The sequence below is a fragment of the Podarcis raffonei genome, chromosome 6 (assembly GCF_027172205.1).
Source record: "Podarcis raffonei isolate rPodRaf1 chromosome 6, rPodRaf1.pri, whole genome shotgun sequence".
Classification (NCBI taxonomy): domain Eukaryota; kingdom Metazoa; phylum Chordata; class Lepidosauria; order Squamata; family Lacertidae; genus Podarcis; species Podarcis raffonei.
Window position 1 is genome coordinate 30,219,574 of NC_070607.1, and position 21,723 is coordinate 30,241,296.

Genomic DNA, 21,723 nt, shown 5'->3' on the forward strand with positions numbered 1-21,723 from the left:
CTCTAAGTCATTGGGGGTTGCGAACTTAGTGCTTATTTATGAAATGTTAAAAGTTAATTTCTAAGTAACAATGTTTTTCAATAGACAGCATGTTCTCATTTTAAATAGTATTGTTAATATCACCATCATTTAATCACGTTTCCGAGGACAATTCAAAGTGTTGGTGCTGATGGAGCATCTCCACCCCCATTGTTCAGCCCAGACACTGAGGCCCAGCTCCGGGGGCCTTGTGGTGGTACCCTCCCTGCGAGAAATGAGGTTACAGGGAACCAGGCAGAGGGCCTTTTTGATAGTGGCACCCGCCCTGTGGATGCCCTCCCATTAGGTGTCAAAGAAATATCTGACTTTTAGAAGACATCTGAAGGCACCCCTGTTTAGGGAAGTTTTTAATGTTTGATGTTTTATTATGTTTTTAATAGTCTGTTGGGAGCTGCCCAGAGTGGCTGGAGAAACCCAGCCAGATGGGCAGGGTATAATAATAATAATAATAATAATAATAATAATAATAATAATACCATAATTATTTAGATAACAATTTATAGGATGCCATCATTGTACTGATGTTGTGTAAGAGTGTGCATGCAGATAGATGTACATAGGTGTGTGTAACGAGCATGGCTACTTTGAAGAAACAAAAGCATGTGTTTGGCATATTGCTTAAGAAAAATGGAACCAGTGGTTGATGTGACTATGTATAACTTGCTTGTCAAGGGTAACAGAGGAAGCGTGGGACTAGCTGGACTGGCAGGATATCCTGGAACTCAGGGACCAAAGGGGTTACCAGGTATGCCAGGAAACACTGGACCACCAGGACTAAAGGTACTTCGAATGGGGAGCTTCTCAAGCCGGCTGGCACTGTGTTCGAAATATTTCTACCCGCTCATTCGGAAGTAATATCAAAGGCAGAACTGCAGCTTCTACCAAAGCTTATGCACCTGGTATTGTGGAAGTATGCTCCTTCCCTCTCTGAAAATGCATGTATGTAAGCTGCCTTAAATAGGGACGTGGGTGGCGCTGTGGGTAAAAGCCTCAGCGCCTAGGGCTTGCCGATCGAAAGGTCGGCGGTTCGAATCCCCGCGGCGGGGTGCGCTCCCGTTGTTCGGTCCCAGCGCCCGCCAACCTAGCAGTTCGAAAGCACCCCCGGGTGCAAGTAGATAAATAGGGACCGCTTACTGGCGGGAAGGTAAACGGCGTTTCTGTGTGCGGCTCTGGCTCGCCAGAGCAGCGATGTCACGCTGGCCACGTGACCCGGAAGTGTCTCCGGACAGCGCTGGCCCTCGGCCTCTTAAGTGAGATGGGCGCACAACCCCAGAGTCTGTCAAGACTGGCCCGTACGGGCAAGGGTACCTTTACCTTTACCTTTTAAGCTGCCTTAAAACAAAAGGGTTTTTCTTATAGGGCTTCCCATTTATTTATTTTTAGGCTCTTTACAAACTTTCGCAGTTCACACTAGCATTTTATAGGATCACAAGGGCGACCTGTGAAATTTGAAAGCCCTAATTAGTCTAGGAGTGGTACAGGCATTTCTTCAGCCCCAGTGCAAATTGAGCTATCTCTCTGAATTTACTTCAGGAGCAAGACAAGGCTTTTTGAAAGGGTGAAAAAAAAAGAGGGGGGGGGAAAGAGCATTTAATTTCCCAGCGGTTTGGAAAGAAAGATAGGCACAGCCTGCTCTCTGTACCGAAGGGAAGGCCAATTAGTTTGTACTAATTGCCTTGAAAGGGACTGCTTTCTGTTTTTATGATAAGTGAATCAAGCTTAAAGCGAACTACTGGAGAGGGTAGGGGGTAATTATAACTGTCATTATAATTGCATTTGTTAATACTGTGGAGGAATGTGGGGTTGTCAGTTTATTGGTTGCTATATTGCCAGCTAGGAGCACATTAAAACAGCAGAGTAACCCTAACTGCCTGCTTAGGGGATTCATGGAACTTTGGATCCTTTGGACTGAATGGCACCACTGCTCCCCACCCTGAAACGCCCCATATCAGGGTTCTTTGCTGGCTTCCATCAGTGGCAGAAAACCCAACAGTGTTTGCTTCCCATATAAGGGTCTCTGCAGCAGTGAAGCCCACCCAGTTCCCCAGGCCAGAGGCATGTCAATTCCACCACATCCCAACCCCCTCCAGCAGTAAAGATCAAGCTGGGGTTGATGGGAAGGGATTTTCTACTGAGTTTACATGCCTGGTAGACTGGGTATTAGGGTGTTCTTCTTCCAGGTTTGAAAGAAGGAGTTTTTATTTTATTTCAGCAGCATTGGCTTTGCTTCTATGAACACGCAATGCAAGAAGTCTCACCATTCAGTCGAAATTAGCTGATTTTTTTTGCTTTTTTTCAAAATTCACCAACAGAAAACGAGGGGCCAAAATTAATGACATCACATAAGCAACAACAGTTGTCCACCAACATTACCAAGGATCAGGCTGATAAGCTGATAACTTATTCAAATCCTAAGCACAGTTTTGAAATATTTCTTTAATCGCTGAACCTCAGAATCAGGGTGAATTCCTGTCAGGAGTAAGCATGGACCAATGGTACCAAATAGTATGGGAAACAGCCTTACTAGAAAAATTAACCAATAAACTGAAACTGACACGGGGACAAATAGAAGACAACGCCTTCACCCCGGTATGGCTCCCCTTTATCACATACACAGCCCAACAAGACAATGACAAAAATCCACCAACAGCATACAAATCAATATGTTTAACCTGATCCAAAACACCCACCCACCCCACTCACACATGAAAATAAAGATCACCACAGCCAACCACAAATGAACAGCCGCACCCTAGGCCAACTCCAACCTCTCTCACCACCAAAGGAACACAAGTGAACAGCAGAGAACCTGCACAAGCAACGCTGACACAAAACCCCACATATATTAAGTAAAATAGAAACATCACCACCTGGCCCCACCCCCACTCATCTTTCCCCCCCTCCACCTCTTTCCGCCTATTCTTCCTAATGTCTCAACAAATGAAACCGATTTGTTGTTTTGGTTTTTTTTTAAGTGTTACGTGGAAAAAAATACGAGAGACAGACATTGCACATACCTTTGTAAAGAAAATCTTTAATAAAAATACATTAAAAAAAGAATCAGGGTGAATTCTGCATCAGCAATCATTATCTATGATTTCTTCATGAAGAAATTCCAAGGCACCGTATGCTTCTCCTGTATAAGAATAATAATGAGTGCGTACTTTCCCTCTTGTTGCAGGGTGAACAAGGGCTTCGGGGTCATCCAGGGAAGCAAGGTAAAAGAGGTCACCCTGGGACCCAAGGCGATCAAGGCCCCCCGGGAGATCCTGGCCTCAAGGGTCATGCTGTATGTACCACCTGTTGTATGTAAACAGTTCTCAGTACCATTCAGGTGCAGTTTCATATATTAATCTTCCTATCTGCTAATATTCCAGGGACAATCTGGAGATCATGGCTTGATGGGATTTCAGGGATTCCCAGGTCCCAAGGTATGTGCTCACTTTGAGCCCAGTCCCAAAGCTAAGCATCTTTACATCCCATTAAATGGGAAATAGTTAAACATGTCCTTAACCCTCGCATTGGAGTGAATGGAACTAACACGTTCTTAAACTTTGTGTGGCTGGATCATGTCCTTTTTTAAAAGCTGAACTGTAAGCCATCTGTCATGCATGAAAGATCTTCAGCGAGCACTTCTTAATTGCCCTGAGATTGGAGAGCAAAAGAAATAATATTTCACTTTATGAAACAGCTACAGTAATTTGACTGGAAGTGCATTGTCTGTTGAGGCTTGTTCACTGTATCAGAGATCTAAAGAAGAAGATTGCAGTACTTAACATTTCATATTTTATACTAGTTTCACTTTCATTTACTTTAGAGTTTTCTTTTTTTTAGACAAACACTTTTTTTTAAGTGTATCAGTCGTACTAAGCTTTTACTTTTCATTTTTCAGGGTCCTGAAGGTGACCTTGGTTTAATTGGAATTTTGGGACCTAAAGGCCCGGTAGGACAAATAGTAAGTGATTCTGTCTGTTAATAAACTTACTGTTCACTGTACAATCTAACTGACATCTCTGCAGTTCCCATGGGTTTATAGTGAAAACTCAGACCACTTTCCTCCTATGCCAGCAGATAAGCAGGAACAACTGAATTTGAGGACAGGTGGCCCAGAGCAGAATTTGAGAGAGTTGTACTTACACCTTGGTTGACCCTGGTTGAGGCAGGGTCAGGTGACCTGCTTCTGACAGCAAATTCAGGGGTTACCAAGGGAGGGTAGCACATTGTCAGTTATATACTTTAATTCTAATCACCATGGAGGCAAAATTTGCTTTTCTGCAAGATTTAATGAATTAATCAGCACCATTGAAGCTTTAACCATAGAGAATCATGTTCCCCCACACAATCCCCAGCAATTAACTAGCCATAACATTTCAGAACTTGCCGAATGGATCGCTGTGCAATCTGCACAAGCATACCAGTTAAGGATCACTTTCTCTTATTACTTACTACAAGTAATGGTATTGTTTGTCTGTTAAGCTGAAAATTACGTCACATATAAATAGGGCTCTTAGATAAACAGCAGAGGTCAAGTTCCTTTCAGTATTCAGGTGTTCATAAATGCATGTTCAGAAATACAATCGATTTGGTAGGGGGTTGGACTCGATGGCCCTTGTGGTCTCTTCCAACTCTATGATTCTATGGTGTGCAAATGAAAGGGATGCAAACTTATCTTGTCTTATTTGCCCTTCTTATATCCAGAAACAGAACTGGCCTTCTTTGAACATGAATTTCATCTCATATCATTTCACTATTGTTTAATTTTCACCAGGCACACAATTGTATGTTCTTTAAGTAGTCAAATGTCACACAGCAGAGTACTGTCATTCATTTATTGCTCCAAACATTTATTTGCATTTTGTTTTTAGGGAAACATTGGCCCTGTTGGTAATGAAGGCATCATAGGTCCAGCAGGCAAACCTGTAAGTGCTTGGTCTTTCCCAGCATTGCTTTTCATCGCATGAAGGTTTCCACACTTTGAACAACAAATAAACAAGAACTCTTTTGCACTGTAACATGCATGCAAGATAAAAGACTTGTTTTGTAGACAAGAACACGAGAGCACTGATTTCCCTTAATAATCCAACCTTTGCCAACCTGATGTCCTCTGGACATCCATCAGCCCCAGCCTAAATGGGCAATAGCAAGGGGTGATGGGAGTTGTAGTCCAAAACATCTGGAGGGTGCACCAGGTTGGCAAGGGCTGCTGTAATCCATAAGTATTGCAGCTCGGTTCGTTCAGGTGGTATTGAGCCATTCCAATATATCTGCACAAATGTTATGCATAAGTGAAATAAAGTTAGATATCCTTCTGTTCTGTAGAAATGAATGGTTTGTTCACAGTGTAAAACACATTGAAATAAATGGTTTCTGGAGTGACTATAATTCACTGTCTTTGGGGGGTTTTAAGATGACATGTATTTCTTTTAATTTCAGGGACCCAGGGGTGAAAAGGGATCCAGAGGCGAAATGGTACGTGAAAATAAATTTTGTAATGTTAAAAATAGGGTGGGATGCACAATATATGGGACACGGCATGTTTGAGGTGATTTCTACTCCATCCACATCCTGCAAAAGTACCAAGTTGGGGGGAGGGATCATAACTTCCTTACTAATTCCTTGTTTTCAAGAAGTTGTGGGCTGTGTTTATTTGCATCATTCCAGCTGCTCAGGTGAAAGAAATCTATGCACTTACAGTGGGTCAGATCTCTAGCCTGTCTGGTTCAGTATTCTCCACACTGATCAGCCACAGCTTTCTAGGGTTTTAGGCAGGGCTCTTACCTGGATGCCAGGAATTGAACCTGGGAATTTTGCATGCAAAGGATATACAGTGGTACCTCTGGTTGTGAACGGGATCCGTTCTGGAGCCCCGTTCGCAACATGAGCAGAACGCAACCCACGTCTGTGCATGTGCGGGTTGCGATTCGCTGCTTCTGCGCATGCATGTGACGTCATTTTGAGCGTCTGTGCATGCGCAAGCAGCGAAACCCGGAAGTAACTCTTTCCGGTACTTCCGGGTCGCCGCGGGACACAACCTGAAAAGGCGTAACCTGAACCGAACGTAACAAGAGGTTTGACTGTACTCTACCACTCACCTACAGTGCTTCCTGCAACATCATGATTACATAGCTTCTGGGGACAGAAGTGCAAGTGGTAGATAGATGTGCCTCTGCGTAACTAGGAATTGTAGAATGTCACCAGAAACATTAGTTATGCTTGCAGCTGCAGTGTAGTAATATGGGCTTTTTGTTGAGAGCGTCTTTAGGTGACGCCTGTTAATACATTCACAGAATGGTAGCTAAGTCCAGCAGCCAGCAGCACTCGGACTAATCCTGAACTCTGTTGTCACTGCAGTGACTTGAGTGAAGATCAGGACCAGCCCAACTTTAAAAGCAACCCGCTTGAGACACTTATCTCGGATCATAGCATAGATGACTAGAACAGCAAAATGTCTTGGGCCAACCCTGGTCAAGTGACCTTATTGAGATTTATTTTAGTACTAAGGGATGGAGCAACATAGGCCAGAGAGTACAGACTTTTTCCTTTCTCAGAAATGTCATCTTCAACGCCAAATCCTTGCAGCTCAATCTTACTTAAGAGCAAAGGAATTATCAGAGACCTTTTGGAACCATGGTACATCCCAATGTCTTTCCCATATAAGAACCCGCAGTAGTCTGGTCCTAATAACTTTCAAGTTCATGGCTAACCTTCAAAACAATCACTGGTTTCTGTGATCGTTATTGTTTGCGTTTTCGGCAGCAGACATGTTCCATGCATGGTTACCAGAAGTAAATTCTTCTGTGTTCTTGATATTTTTATGGATGTTCAGTGTCCGAAGATGCTCCTCCTCCTCCTCTTCTTGTTTTTTGCCTGATAGTCTACTTTGCTGTCACATAAACACATCTTCCTGTTAATGGATCTTTCCAGGGCGTTTCAGTGGAAAATAGGCGTCTCTGTGTCATTTAAGTACTCTTTTTGCCTTTGAAATTGCGCACTGCTGGCAATTAGCAATTTCCTTCCATCACGAATTCATTGCATGAGCCACTTGTCAGAAAAGGGGAATGCGACTGTTGGCAGCACAAAGCAATTAGCTTTGCCTTTACAGCCAGGGTGAAAGTTCTATTTCCATGTATTTTCACAGACATCAAATAATTTTCATTCAGCTGTGTACTGAGTCTGAACACATTCCTTTGAAGCACAGGAAACTGTTGGCATCCTTCCTAGATGCCCGATTACTTTTAACACAGAATAGTATTAGGATTTCTGAGCAGAGCAATTAAAAACAATAAATAAGAAAGGGGTAGCCTTCTTTTTCTATGAATAAACAAGAAGTCAAAAGTATACTGTGTTTCCTGGAAACAATATTTTTTGTCAGTTCAGTACTGACAAGGAGAGTGTACAGCAAAAAAATATGCAGTGCAGAAACAGCAAGATCATGCTTCTCTGAGTTTCAGGATTATAGTCTTCTGCTCACATTGGCGGGCAAACCAAGTACATCAATAGTCAGAAAATGGTAACTGATTCTGAAAAGGCTGGATACAAGGATGAGGGGGACAAACTATAATGGAGGTCCCAAGAGTTCTATAAGAGGTATAATATATCTCAAACCTATCTCTCTTCTTCTCAGAAAGTCAGGCTGCATACACAATATACATTTAAAACATACATTTGACTTCCTCCAAATAATCTTGGGAACTATAGTTAACCTCCTTGCAGAGCTACAGTTCCCAGCACCCCTAACAAGCTACAATTCCCATGATTCTTTAGGGGAAAGTCATGTTCTTTACATTTATGCTGCTTACTCAGCATCACATAGCTATCCTGTTCTGGACCTGTGGAAGAGCCTGCAAAGCAAAGCTATGGCAGTTATTCTTCTCTTGAGTTCAGTGGCATTGCAAGGCCAGAGGAAAGGCCCTATTGCTGCCACCTACTGACCTGCAGTATTGTGGTTTTATTGTTTTAATTTTATTAAATATTCTCTGTGGTTTTTGTTTTATGGTTTGTATCTATGTCTGGAGAGCACAGAGACTGCAGCCAACTGTTGTGCTGCATCCTGGGTGGTCCTACCCAATAATAGGGTTGGACAGACCAGAAATGAGACCACAGAGTGACACTGAGGCTTCTGAAGCCTTGCGATGCTTGTACAGACAATCATTTTTGGGTTTCTGCAGCGTAAACAGTGAGGCAGAGCAGATAAGGGAAACTGGTGTAGCAGGGAAGGCGATAGATAAACAGAGAAAATAAGACTGAGGAGGAAGAGAAAAGGGAGAGACTTGAGGGGAAGTATCAAAGAACTGTAGAATTGGAAGGGACCCCAAGAGTCATCTAGTTTAACCCCCTGCTATGCAAGAATTTCAGCTAAAGTATCTAGGGGTCTTAGTATGGACCACAAGTTTAACATTAAAGTGTGGTGCTGATGACGCCAAGGTTTCAGGTTTGGGACAGGTATGGAACAGCTGCATATTTCTGCATTGCAGGAGATTGAATTAGATGATTCTCAGGGTCCCTTCCAACTCTACAATTCTATGGTTTTATGAGCCAACAGTGTGATACAGCAGCAAAAAACAACTAATGCTATTCCAGGCTCCATCAACTGACATATAGTGTCCCAAACAAGGGAAGTCATAGTCCTGCTCTATTCTGTGTTGGTCTGGCCACACTTGAAATACTGTGTCCAATTCTGGGCACCACAGTCTAAGAAGGATATTGACAAGCTGGAACGTGTGCAGAGGAGGGCAACCAAGATGATCAAGGGTCTGGAAACCAAGCCTTAGGAGGAACAGTTGGAGGGATTGGGTATGTTTAGCCTGGAAAACTGGTTGGACAGTGTTCTCGACGCTACCAGCATGAGTTTGACCAAACTGCGGGAGGCAGTGGAAGACAGGAGTGCCTGGCGTGCTCTGGTCCATGGGTCCACGAAGAGTCGGACACGACTAAACAACAGTGGCCTGGAAAACAGGAGAGTGAGATGAGATATGACAGCCACCTTCCAATATCTGTCTCCCGGAAGATGGAGCAAGCTGGTTTTCTCCTGCACTGGAGGCTAGGACCCAAACCAATGGATTCAACCCATCCCATGGCACAGCATGTAGACATTATATGGGGAGGTGTTGCTTCTCTATATGACATGCTTGTTTAATTTTCTGAAAAACACACACAGTGTACATTATACATGACTAATAAATTAATAATACAAATTTTAATAAATGATATTTTTTTAGCTAATGGGTTGGCTGGCCGAAAAATACGCAGAATTGCTTGCTCGTGAGATGCTTTAAATCCTTTATTAAACCATTTTAAAATGCTAAATGCACCCACAGTATTCACAGGGGGGTAGGACTGGATAAACAGAGAACTTCAGTAATTGAGTCGTGTTGGGCTGACACCTTTGACAGAAAGCTTACTCAGTTTTTTAAAAGTACACAAACTCGCTTTAAAAAGTACACAGCAACTCAGGCAAATGGTCTACAGTGCACTAAGAAATCTTTGTGTAGATCATAACTAGTAGAGAATAGCCTTTGTCGTCCTGGTGCATTTTACAGCTTGTTTAATATATGCATTAAACATGTCAGTCTTCTTTGTAAACTGCATTTCATTCCAAGGTGGTATATAGAGATTTATTTTACTTTTTTAAAAAAGAAAAACTATATTTCATGCATTTTTATCATCTCTTTTTACTCAGGGACCTCAAGGATCACGAGGCCATCCAGGTCCACCTGTAAGTGAATATACATTATTTTAAAGTTTGCATAACTGCATAATTGTATGAACCACTCTTAAATGGTGTTCCCTTCTCTCCTACCTTTTAGGGTCCACCAGGGCCACCTGGTCCAAGAGTAAGTTGGATATGTTTTCTATGATGGTTTCAGCATTGAATTGTAAAAGAGTTGGGGCACTATCCTCTAGAACTTTTGTAGTCACTATTAAGAAGGGGTGGTGGTATTAGTTGGTTGTTGTTGTAAGATTTATATACCGTCCTTCATTAAAAGATCTCGGGGTGGTTGACAAGATAAAAATACAGACAAAACACAAATAAATAGGTTTTTTTTAAAAAAAAACCAATAGCCCCCCCTCCCACAAACACATTTAAAAGGCTGTAGAATATTAATCACCCAAAGGATGGTACTGAAAATGCCCGACAAACTTTCCCTGGGGAGAGGGATGTATTTCGTGTTCTCAGTTTTGTATTTTTATGTTGCAAACCACCCTGTGATCTTTGGATGAAGGGCTGTATACAAATTTAATAAATAATAAGAACAATGAATGGGAGGTGGACAAGAGTAACCATGCCCAGCCGCCATCCTTTTCAATGGAGCATGCCTAGGAGGAGATTCTGGAAGACTCTGCCCACTGAGCAGGGGCAATGCGGTGTAGTTGGCGGTTCGAATCCCTGCAACAGGGTGAGCTCCTGTTTCTCTGTCCCAGCTCCTGCCAACCTAGCAGTTCAAAAGCATGTCAGTGTGAGTAGATAAATAGGTACCGCTGTGGCGGAAAGGTAAACGGCGTTTCTGTGTGCTCTGGTTTCCATCATAGTGTTCCATTGTGCCAGAAGTGGTTTAGTCACACTGGCCACATGACCCAGAAAGCTGTCTGTGGACAAACGCCGGCTCCCTCAGCCTGAAAGCAGAGATGAGCGCCACAACCCCATAGTTGCCTTTAACTGAACTTTTTTTTTACCTTTCTCCTCCTAGGCATGTTTACTTTCATGGGGCTGCATTTAGGATTGCAGCCTCAAGCTGCATCAGGGCTTAGAAAGGTTTGCCTTTCACTTGATTCATGTTCTGTGTATAAGCAATATATTGAGTCTTTATAAAATATTACACATCATGCTGTTCCTAGGGATCCTTCCTCAAAGGCAATATCTGACTAAGCCATGCTAAGGATAGATCCATTGAAGCCAATGGATTTAAGTGAATCATGGTTGACTTAAGGCCATTGCATCTACTCCGAGTATTGTGGAAGTGTGTCCACCTAAAGTATTTCATGCTTTTAAAAAAACCTTTCTCCCTTCTTTGCCACATTTTGCTCATTTTAACCAGTATCCACCAGTCCTCAGTCACAACTTCACCACAAGCCTTAATGTGTGATTTATGGCAGTTCCCTGCATTGCAAGGCGCAAACTACCTTGAAGCATAGAAATGGCAATTGTAGGAATTGCAAGCAAGCCTGGAAGATTATAGTAAAATTAGCACACTCTCTGCACTCCCTCCCCCAAAGAGCCATCTATTTTTTTTATAATATTTTTAAATTAGTTTTCAATTACAGTCAAATGATAGCCTCATTATAACAATTTCTAATACAATTATTAATACCAATCGTTCAAATACCGAATTATATAATTTAGATAAAGTGGCATGCTAGATTTGCTGGTTTGATGATTTTCTTTATTCCTGCATTCCAAAATCTTTTTAATTTGAATTGCATTCCGGTCATAATAATAATCCCTTTTATAACAACAGCAATATTAATACTCTTTGGCAATAAGTATTTTAATTATGTGGCAGGAGCCAAAGAATGTGCGTAATTAATTTCTGATGTTCTGATGGTTTGTTTGTTATGCTGCTGATATTAAAATGTTTGATTATATACAGAAGCAGATTGACATCAGTGTTGCTATTCAAGCCTTGATTGATTCCAATACTGCATTACAGATGGAGGTAAAAATATTTGCATGTTTAGCTTGTCACATGTATACATGTTATAAAAGTCGCTTCACTGATAAGCTGTATGTCTTCACAAATATTTAATTCATCACACATTTACAAATATCATACTACTTGGCAGGGGTGTGAATAATGAGGGGGAAACTGTACGTATAAACACCGCAGGATATAGAGAATAAGTTTTGTAGCTGAGTCTTTGAGACCTCTGGCCTAAATGCTCAGAACGTTATGCAATAGCAGTCTGCTTAATTGGAAACACATTATATGAATGAAGTATTGTGTTTTTGTGTGGCTGCAACTTGAGAGAGGTACGCACAGAGCGCAAAGCGTAATTTATAAAATGTACTGGTGGCTTTTGTTCGGACCTTAACCACTCCATCAGAAGTTGTTTCGTCGCTGCCGTTCAAGTAATAAATGTGCTTGTGGGGTCAGTCATCGTTGTAGGGGGCTGAAATTTACTGCAGCAGCAGCATCCAGTCTCTTGTTTCCTTGCATGCACCATTATGTATGGGAAGGGTCTTATGCTATTGCCTTAGAATAGTGATTAGCTATTTTGTCTTTCAAAGACAAAAATGTCATTGGGGTATACTTGTTTGGATTTGGGGGGGTTAGCATGTGTAGATTTTCTGCATATATGAATCACTTTCACTTAAAAAATTAAATTCCCTCTTTATTACGTATCTTATACCTCAGTGTAACTTTCAGTATCTCTCGTGAATACGTTGCCCTTTCAGTTGAAAATCCAGCTTTATGATCCAGTTTGCCATTTGGCCATGTCTCGGTACTAAGGCATTTTTTTGGTGATGCCATAAAATGTCAATTGTTGTTGTTTTTTCCCCCTTGGCAGAGCTACCAAAACACTGAAGTAACATTACTGGATCACAGTGCCGAGATATTCAAAACATTACATTACCTTAGCAATTTACTGCACAGTATTAAGAACCCTCTGGGAACTCGAGATAACCCAGCACGTATCTGCAGGGATTTGCTTAACTGTGAACGTAAGGTGTCTGATGGTAAGTCCCCCCCATTGTTATTAATTGCTCTGAAATGAATCCTAATCATATCTGTAGCGTCCATACACAATCTAGAGTGCATTTGGTTTTGGGTTTAATTCAGCTATCTGGGCATTTTTGGCCAGTTTGAGGTACTGTTTCTAGGTTGGATGGTGACTATGGTTGGAGAGCCAGTGTGGTGTAGTGGTTTAGAGCGGTGGACTCTGGTGAACTGGGTTCGATTGCCCGCTCCTCCACATGCAGCTGCTGAGTGACCTTGGGCTAGTCATACTTCTCTGAAGTCTCTCAGCCTCACTCACCTCACAGTGTTTGTTGGGGGGGGGGAAGGAGATTGTTAGCTGCTTTGAGACTCCTTAGGGTAGTGATAAAGCTGAATATCAAATCCAAACTCCTCCTCCTCCTCTTCTTCTTCTTCACTGCCTCTGCAGCATGGCTCTCACACTACTTGAGTGTTCTCTTGAGTCTCCTATCACTGCTGTAGGATTCAGCTAGCATAAACATATCACCAAAAGAAAAGTAACTCTCGCTGCTTTCACAAGATGATTGTACAACTCTTTGGCTGTTGTTACTGTGGAGCCAATTTTTAAAAGGAGTAAAAAGTGTAAAACACTTTGTTACACCTTTTCCCACTTCTGGATTTCTCCGTTGAACATATTTGAGCCTAAACTCGCACCTATTTCCCCCCCTCCCTCTCCATCTTGGAAACTGGAAACATAAGGAAAATTCTATTTTCTTTCCTAATTTTCCTCAACTGGTAGGAAAATACTGGATTGATCCGAATATTGGATGTCCTTCTGATGCCATTGAGGTTTTCTGCAACTTCAGCGCTGGTGGCCAGACATGCTTATCACCTGTCTCTGTAACTAAGGTATATTGTTCTCTTCTGAAAGACCCACAGTACAGTCTTCTGGATTCCACTTATGCCTTTTTTTTAACGTAACCTCACTGTACGCACCTAAGAACAGGAAAATACCCTGATAGTCTTTGTTAGCACTGGATGAGATAGTTTTCTGAAAATCAGTAAACTTCAACTCCACATTAGGGCCAATGAATATTTGCAATATATACTTAGGAAGCTGCCGTGCAGAGTCAGACCATCGGTTCCACTTGCTCAGTATCGTTATTGTCTGCACTGACCGGCAGGCGGCTTTCCAGGGTTTCAGGCAGTACGTCTCCCTCACCCCTATCGAGAGATCCTAGGAATTGAACTTGGGCTCTTCTGCATTCAAGGCAGATGCTGTACCACTGAGCTACAGCCCGTCCCCAAAAGAGGGTGCTTTGCAGCTGAGAAGGGGCAGGAGAAATGTGTGCTTAACCTTCCCCCATCAGCTGCTTTTCTCCATGCAGGGTTGCAGGCTCATGTTTGCAAGATTAATCAGGTTCGGAACCCTAGCAAAGGGAGGAGGGAGAAGTTGGTTCAATCAGCAGTGAACTCTTAGGCTAATGTTATACATAGCTGCAGTGAAGTGTTAGTTCAGTCATCAGTTATGGGCTTGTTCCTTAGGCTGGATGTCCAAAAATAAAAGGGGGGAAAAATAGGTATTTCTGAGTGACTGCATGATAGTAAGCTCCACTTACCGTCATATCCAGCAGTCGTAACATTGAAATGCAAGTGGTTAATTTGAGTTCTCAAGTTACACAGAAGACAAAACTCTTTTCTTACTGATAAAATGACAGTTATCACTCAGTAATTTCTGTTGTTCGATGTGGCACTGTACCCTGGCTCCCGGAACATTTGGTGGATTTAATGGAAAATTTGAAAAAACAAGAACGGGCGTGTCTTAAAATGCTGTTACACCCTGGGATGTAGACTAATGTAAAAGACCATGTTGTACACAGCTGAAGAAACATTGGAAAACACTAGCAAAGTGTCATATGGGAGTGACATATGGAAGAGCAGGCATTGCTTCAAAGAATGTCGTCTTCTTTTTCCCCCATTAACATTATGAACTGCACACTGTCATCTTCCTCCTCATATTTATGTAGTGCAAGTTTTCTGTAAGGAGGACATATTTCTGTGGAGAGCGGTATGCATGTTTTGTCTAAATAGTTTACATTAGCAGATTAAATGGCAATAGTTTGTTATACCAGTGGAAAGAAATGTTTATGAAGCCTTTGTAAAGGTATGCCTAAATTGCATGGGATCACTGTGCTTTTGTGGCTATAAAGTGCAATCTGACTTTCTGCACTAATGTGTGTTTTTGTTAAAACAGTTGGAGTTTGGCACTGGAAAAGTGCAGATGAACTTCCTTCATTTACTGAGTTCAGAAGCAATCCATACCATCACAGTCCACTGTCTAAACACCCCGGTGTGGGGAACCAATGACCTACGTGCTCAGAGGCCCTCCGTCAGCTTCAAAGGATGGAATGGCCAAATGTTTGAAGCAAATGCTCCACTTGAACCAAAAGTGCTTCTAGATGAATGCAAGGTAAGCCATCTGCTTGCATTGTTAAAATTTGCAGTGAAAGTATTTAGTTTGAATTAATACAGATGAGAGTTGAAATTCTGGACATTTACTTTACCCGCTACTGTTAATATTTAAGATTTTACTTCAGTGATTCTTATTTCTTAAGGATACCAACACAGAGACACACCTAGCACTCATGCAAAATCCAAACGTACCTCTGTCCAAAAGTTGCAAGCAGCTGTAGTGCTTTCTTTCCCCGTCACTTAGCATCAGACTCCATGTAACCACAGAGTTGCTAGCCTTGGTGTTCTTAATTACTCACTGGGCAGGTTACAACATTTCTATCAAACTGTATTTAGAAGCCTCTGCTTGGGAGAAAGTAATAGTGCTTCATAAGATGATAAGGAGGGATGTGGACGCCGTGAGCCCTTCTGCAACAGTGCACAAGTGCCACAAATCCCTCTGTCTGCACTACTGGTACCCATGCCAAAGATGGGTCACCCATCAGAGTTTCCCACACTTGGGTCTCCAGCTGTTTTTGGACTACAATTCCCATCATCCCTGACCACTGGTCCTGCTCACTAGGGATGATGTAGTCCAAACAGTTGGGAGACTCAATTTTGGGAAACACTGTCCTAAACGAATGACAGAACTCAAAATGTCAGAATGTTTCGGACTATTTGATGAAAACTTGAAAGAGCTCCTTTCCCCTCCCAATCGCTATTGAATTGCCTCTGGTTTATGAACAAGATGTTGCAATCCAAATACTTCATGTTTTTTTATTTGAGAAAGCCAAGAAGTATCCTTTTACACATGATCTGGTCTTGTCATCATTTGCTCTCCCTGACCTCAAAGAGCAGAATAAATGTCAGCATGACAAGCCCTTAAAGAACTGGAAGCTGTGCAAAGTAGGTGCTAAAATGCTATCAAATCAGCATTTTCCATTTGGATAGTTTTCTAGCTCTTTCCACTCACAGCTATTAAACATATTATGTACTATATTTATATCCTGCCCTTCCGCCAAACAGCTCAGGTTAGTTTACACAAGGACACCCCATTTTATTCTCATAATAGTCCTGTGAGGTGGGATTGAATGATAATGTCTTAGTCCAGTGTCAATAAATTTAGTAAGCACAAAGGAATCTGAAAACAGATTTCTGCAGTTCCCCAAACTATCCACTAAAACACTAAAATCCACTAAAACACACTGGCTCTTTATGAAACTGTGGTGAATGCAGGCTGAAAATATAATATATGATAAAGGTAGTGCTGTGAAGTTACTGAAAAGTGCAGTTTTTCTGTGAGATTCTCTGAGATCTTTATCTCTTTCTGCAGGAAAGAGATTCCTACAGAATCTCACAGATGCCTGTCTGCAGGGACTGCACTTTTCAATGGCTTTCACTGAGCTCACATCTTTGAGTGATTGGGCAAAAACAAAAATTGCAAACTTCCAAAGCCCTCTTCAACCCAATACACTGGTGTGTGTGTGTGTGTGTGTGTGTGTGTGTGTGTGTGTAGATAGATAGATAGATAGATAGATAGATGATAGATTGCACAAGGTTTTGATTCAAACGTTATCAATCCTGAAGTGTGTACTAAGATGTAGCTTTTAATTTATTCATAACCTTTTTTAAAAAGAGCATTTTTAGAACAGAGCATGTTACACAAAAAGCTCACTTTCCAAATCCTTCCTGGATTTTCTCCATGGTGCTGTTTTCCACACAACATTAAGAAAGGATAAAACAGGGGTCAGCAAACTTTTTCAGCAGGGGGCCGGTCCACTGTCCCTCAGACCTTGGGGGGGGGGGCGGACTATATTTTGAAGAACAAAAAAATGAACGAATTCCTATGCCCCACAAATAACCCAGAGATGTATTTTAAATAAAAGCACACATTCTACTCATGTAAAAACACCAGGCAGGCCCCACAAGTAACCCAGAGATGCATTTTAAATAAAAGGACATTCTACTCATGTAAAAGTACGCTGATTCCCGGACCATCCGCGGGCCAGATTTAGAAGGCGATTGGGCCAGATCCGGCCCCCCGGGCCTTAGTTTGCCTACCCATGGCATAAAATAATGTACCAAATCCTGAACACATTAATATACAAGACCAAGTGTAATGAATAAATAATTGTCCTTCGTTATTGTTTTTCTCTCAAAGGCCTAGGAATATTAAAATAAAAAAAGCATAGGGGATGATTGTTAATGTGTGTTAATTAACACTCTTGTTATATGCATTGCAGATTCAAGATGGCAGCTGGCATAAAACCCAGTTCCTTTTTCACACTCAAGACACCACTCAGCTTCCAGTTGTTCAAGTGCAGAAATTTCCTCATCTCAAACAAGGACAACAGCGTTACATAGAAAGTGGCCCGGTGTGTTTTCTCTAGACTTCTGAATGGAGTGGAGTTTATCACATGGAATTGCTGCAAGTAGTGGTTTAAAAAAAAACTGCAGAAGAAATATAAAGAAAAACGTTGGTGCTTTCTAAATGAATCTCAGGAAGAAAAAGACTTCCTCCTAAGAAGGAGATATTGCTCTTAAATAAAGAAGAAGAAGACGAGAGAGACCTTGACAACCTTAATAAAGTATTTAATTTTCCATTGGTGCTTTTTATATTATTCGCTGGAACTGAAAACACTACATATATCTGGAAATTCTTCAGAAAACCCAGTGTTTTTTAACCTTCATAACAGCATTGTCCCGGGACACCTTAAGGAAAGATAGAGGCATGCAGTACTTGGAGCAACTCCGGCTAACGCTCCCAAATGTGCAATAGCTTGTATTATAATTGTATGACAATGAGTTATGCCACCGTAAAACAAATGGTTCCCTTAAACACTTAAGTTGTATTACAGTCCTTTGTGGACACAGACATCTTAACAGATGATACACTACCTCTTATGTGTTTCCTGTTTGTGTTGCCTGGTGCTCTCTGTACAACTCAAAAGTCTTTGTGGCCTTGGTCAAGATTATTTGGATCATTTTTTTATTACTTTTTTTTTAGACTGTATGTGCTGGTTGCATTCATTGTAAAATTGTGTCTTTAAAAAAATATTTGGTCACATACTTCATTATGAGTGAAAACATTATTTATGTGAAAACCTTGTTTAAAATGTTTAAAATGTCTGTAGACATGGAAATGGTACATGAGGCAGAACAGTATCTGGTGCTTATAAGAAGAACAGGATTTTGTAGTTGTAGGACGACTACACACAGTAGTCTTTTAAGAAGTTTTTGGACTGCAGTTAAAGATTTTATCTATCAAAGGCCATCTACAATGATGTATTGTGTAAATATTTTGTAACTTGTTGAAAATGTTAATACAGCATATATTTAAATGGCTGCTATTAAATTATAATAATCTTAATTACTTCAGCATCAGGGGCATTCTATCCCAGTAATAATATACTGTTTCACATATATATTTATTTCAGCCCAAATATTTTGCGGCTCAGGACCGCAATACCTCAAGGACCACCTCTTCCGATATGAACCAACCTAGACTTTGGGGTCATCATCTGAGGCCCCCCTTCGTGTGCCTCCTCCTCGAGAGGTCTGGAGGGTGGCAACACGAGAACGGGCCTTCTCTGCAGTGACTCCCTGTCTGGGGAATGCTCTCCCCAGAGAAGATCACCAGGCGCCTTCATTATACACCTTTACACGCCAGGCAAAAATGTTCCTTTTTAACCAGGCCTTTGGGTGATCTGATTTACATCCTATGCCCTTTTTTAAATATTTTTTTTTGGGGAGGGAGACTGTTGGGTTGTTGTTTTTATATTTATTAGGTATTTTGTGGTTTTATATCTTGATTTTATTCTGTGAACCGCCCTGAGACCCCCGGGTACAGGGTGGTATATAAATTCTAATCATAATATATTTTATCCATCAGACTGTCAGAAACAGTCTGGCAACTTACCCTTTAAAAGTTCCTCTCTGTTGTCAACAAGGTTTAATCCAATATTATCTGCACCTCCTTGTATTTGGGGAGGGAAAGTAGTTGTTTTTAAACAGTCAGTTCCAGTCCTTCCCTCTGGAGCAAAGAGAACAAGTCTGTGCCATCTTTTGCATAATAGGCTTATGCAAGCCTTCTCCAGGCTGAAATGTACCATTCTCTTTCAACCATTCCTCATAGATCTTACTTTATTGACTACTCACCATCTGGTTTTTCTCCACTAGGTGCACACATTTGTCAATTACCTTCTTAAAAATCTCAACATGACCATTAAAACCTGATGGATGCTTTTTGGACAGGCATTAAACAATTTATGCAGTTCTTCCAGATTACAAGATGTCCTGCCCTGCAACTGTTAGATCCTATGAAGTATAAGATTTGACGTCTAGTTTCATGAATCAGAATGGTAAAACTTACGAAGCATATACCTCGAGTATGCTCACCAGCAGCAGAAAGCCTTTGCTTGGTGTTCTGTAAGTTTGTCAACTCATTAATGTAGCCCTACTCCCATAGCTTCAATTGTAAGATCTTACATCTATAAAAGGAGATGTAAAGGTTTGGCTACAGAAAAAGTCATACACATAGGGCTTTGTGGCTTAAATGTTCAGAAGCAAAAAAAACCCCACAGATGTTTAAAATCATTCTTATTTGTTGTGATTTAAGCGGTAAAGATGGAGTTTGGGACTTGGTTCATATTTTTTTATGCATCTGGATCTGAAAATACAGCTACTGCATTTGTTTAAAGAAATCTACACCCTTCCTGGATTTAATGCTTCATCCATTGGTTAGTAACATCGTTATTGCAGATGTTTCTGCTAGGAAATATACCAGGGTTAGGAAGCAAACAAGTAAAGTGTCACTGTTTCACAGATCCACCCAAACCAACGCCTCATAAATTTGTCAGTTGCTGTCCAAAAAAAAAAGAGGATTGCATTGTAAACAACCCTAACTCTAGGGTCAAGTCTGTTACTTGAGAGTCTCATCAAAGGGATCATTCTAGCGTAAAATGACTTGGAAAATGTAGTTTGCTGATACTGCATTGTAATTTCTATCTGAAGAGTTTAAGGATTTCTACTGGAGTGCTTAGTGCTCTGTTTCAACAGATCCTAAAAATTTACTACCATTATATATATACAGTGGTACCTTGGTTTAAGAACAGTCCTGTTTACGAACGATTCGGTTTACGCACAAACCAGAAGCAGTGTCCTGGTTTGCGAACTTTACCTCGGTCTAAGAACAGAATCCGAACAGTGGAAGAGCACCAGTGGCAGGAGGCCTCATTAGGGAAAACACACCTCGGTTTAAGAATGGTTTCAGTTTAAGAATGGTTTCGGTTTAAGAACAGACTTCCAAAACGGATTAAGTTTGTAACCGAGGTACCACAGTATAATGTTATGCTGGCGATAGCTGGACTACTGGATTGCTCTGGCCTGCTACACAGATGTGATAATTGAGGTTAATCCGAGACAAGCTCATGAGAATTCAGCTCTAAAACCTGTTGTCAACACCAGGCCTCCACAATGTAACATAGGGAAAAAGGAAATACATTTGCACAGGTGCAGAGTGCCTTTCCTGGGCAAGAAACAGTATAGTTTTTTTTAATTTCTGAGACTAGAAGGGTGTCTATGGCAGAGGAGGTGGCTTATAAATTCTAGACAGTGGCTGCCATCTTGTGCTACATGTTATGAACCATCCTGGGTATAATGAGAAAGCAGAAAAAGAAAGAAGGGTTTCCTTTCATATCCTAAGCTTCTCCAGGTACTCTGCACATTTGTATGTGTGGATGTGTGAGTGTATACATGGTGGAAGCATCAGGAATATTATAAACACATGTACGCACATAGTCTTGCATCAGGAATATTAAAAACATATGTACACACATAGTCACCCCTTGATTCGCCTAGAAACAATTGTTTTTCATGGTTGTAGGATGTGTTTTTAGGATTTTTGAGAGTAGATCTGGAAGAAGCTACAGCAAATTAATACAACCCTATACTTGTTTGCTCAGAAATAAGTCCCAGTATCTTCAACGGGGCTTATTCACTAGAAAGCGCATTTAGGCTTGCAGCCCAGGACAGGTTATTCAGAATACACTGGGAGCACTACTCAGAGAGATCATTGTCTCAAAACAATTTTGTGTAGCTAGCAACACTTCCTTCTTTCAGGCTGCAAAGGACATCTCAGATATCTTACATAGCCATAGTTAGGGTTACCACTTATAAGGAACAGTCCCAAGTGTACACTTATGGTGAGGAGTTCAGAATATGTCTCCCTGAAGGCCACAGCTCATCTGTTGCACCTTTACACGTGGTTGCCCCTTTAATCTCTACATTATTTCCCAGACTGGAATTGTGTAACACGTGAAGCAGCCTTAGCAGGTGTGGGTTATAGACAAAGGCCAGGGAAAGGGGAAGTCCCTTCAAGCCACTATATAGTGGGGTCTACATTACCACACAGACAGTATCTGATGAGAGGCTCCTTCCTTCTGCTGCCATTAACTGGAAGAGCTCCTGAGAAGTGGAATGGGACTTCCTGCCCAGTTGAAGGAATAGGATCTATTTTACCTGTCAGAGGAAAAGGCAGAATATACATAAAAACAACAACAACGAAGAAGAAGATGGTGATGATGATGAAGAAGATGCT

General features: G+C 41.3%; 1 protein-coding gene across 4 annotated transcripts in view; it reads left to right on the plus strand.

The window, feature by feature from the left end:
• COL24A1 (collagen type XXIV alpha 1 chain) overlaps window positions 1-18,498 on the plus strand; it is a 164,700-nt gene extending 146,202 nt beyond the window's left edge. For 3 of the 4 annotated variants that reach the window (XM_053391866.1, XM_053391864.1, XM_053391865.1), the window contains 13 exons: window positions 712-819; window positions 3,221-3,328; window positions 3,417-3,470; window positions 3,932-3,994; window positions 4,905-4,958; window positions 5,473-5,508; window positions 9,719-9,754; window positions 9,846-9,872; window positions 11,628-11,693; window positions 12,547-12,715; window positions 13,474-13,583; window positions 14,929-15,144; window positions 17,369-18,498. In XM_053391866.1, the coding sequence (XP_053247841.1) occupies window positions 712-819; window positions 3,221-3,328; window positions 3,417-3,470; window positions 3,932-3,994; window positions 4,905-4,958; window positions 5,473-5,508; window positions 9,719-9,754; window positions 9,846-9,872; window positions 11,628-11,693; window positions 12,547-12,715; window positions 13,474-13,583; window positions 14,929-15,144; window positions 17,369-17,515 (1,194 nt within the window). In that variant the 3' untranslated portion in view covers window positions 17,516-18,498. Of the gene's footprint in view, window positions 1-711; window positions 820-3,220; window positions 3,329-3,416; window positions 3,471-3,931; window positions 3,995-4,904; window positions 4,959-5,472; window positions 5,509-9,718; window positions 9,755-9,845; window positions 9,873-11,627; window positions 11,694-12,546; window positions 12,716-13,473; window positions 13,584-14,928; window positions 15,145-17,368 lie in introns of those variants that run through there. The other variant, XM_053391867.1, reaches the window with a different exon arrangement.
• Window positions 18,499-21,723: the final 3,225 nt, after the last annotated feature.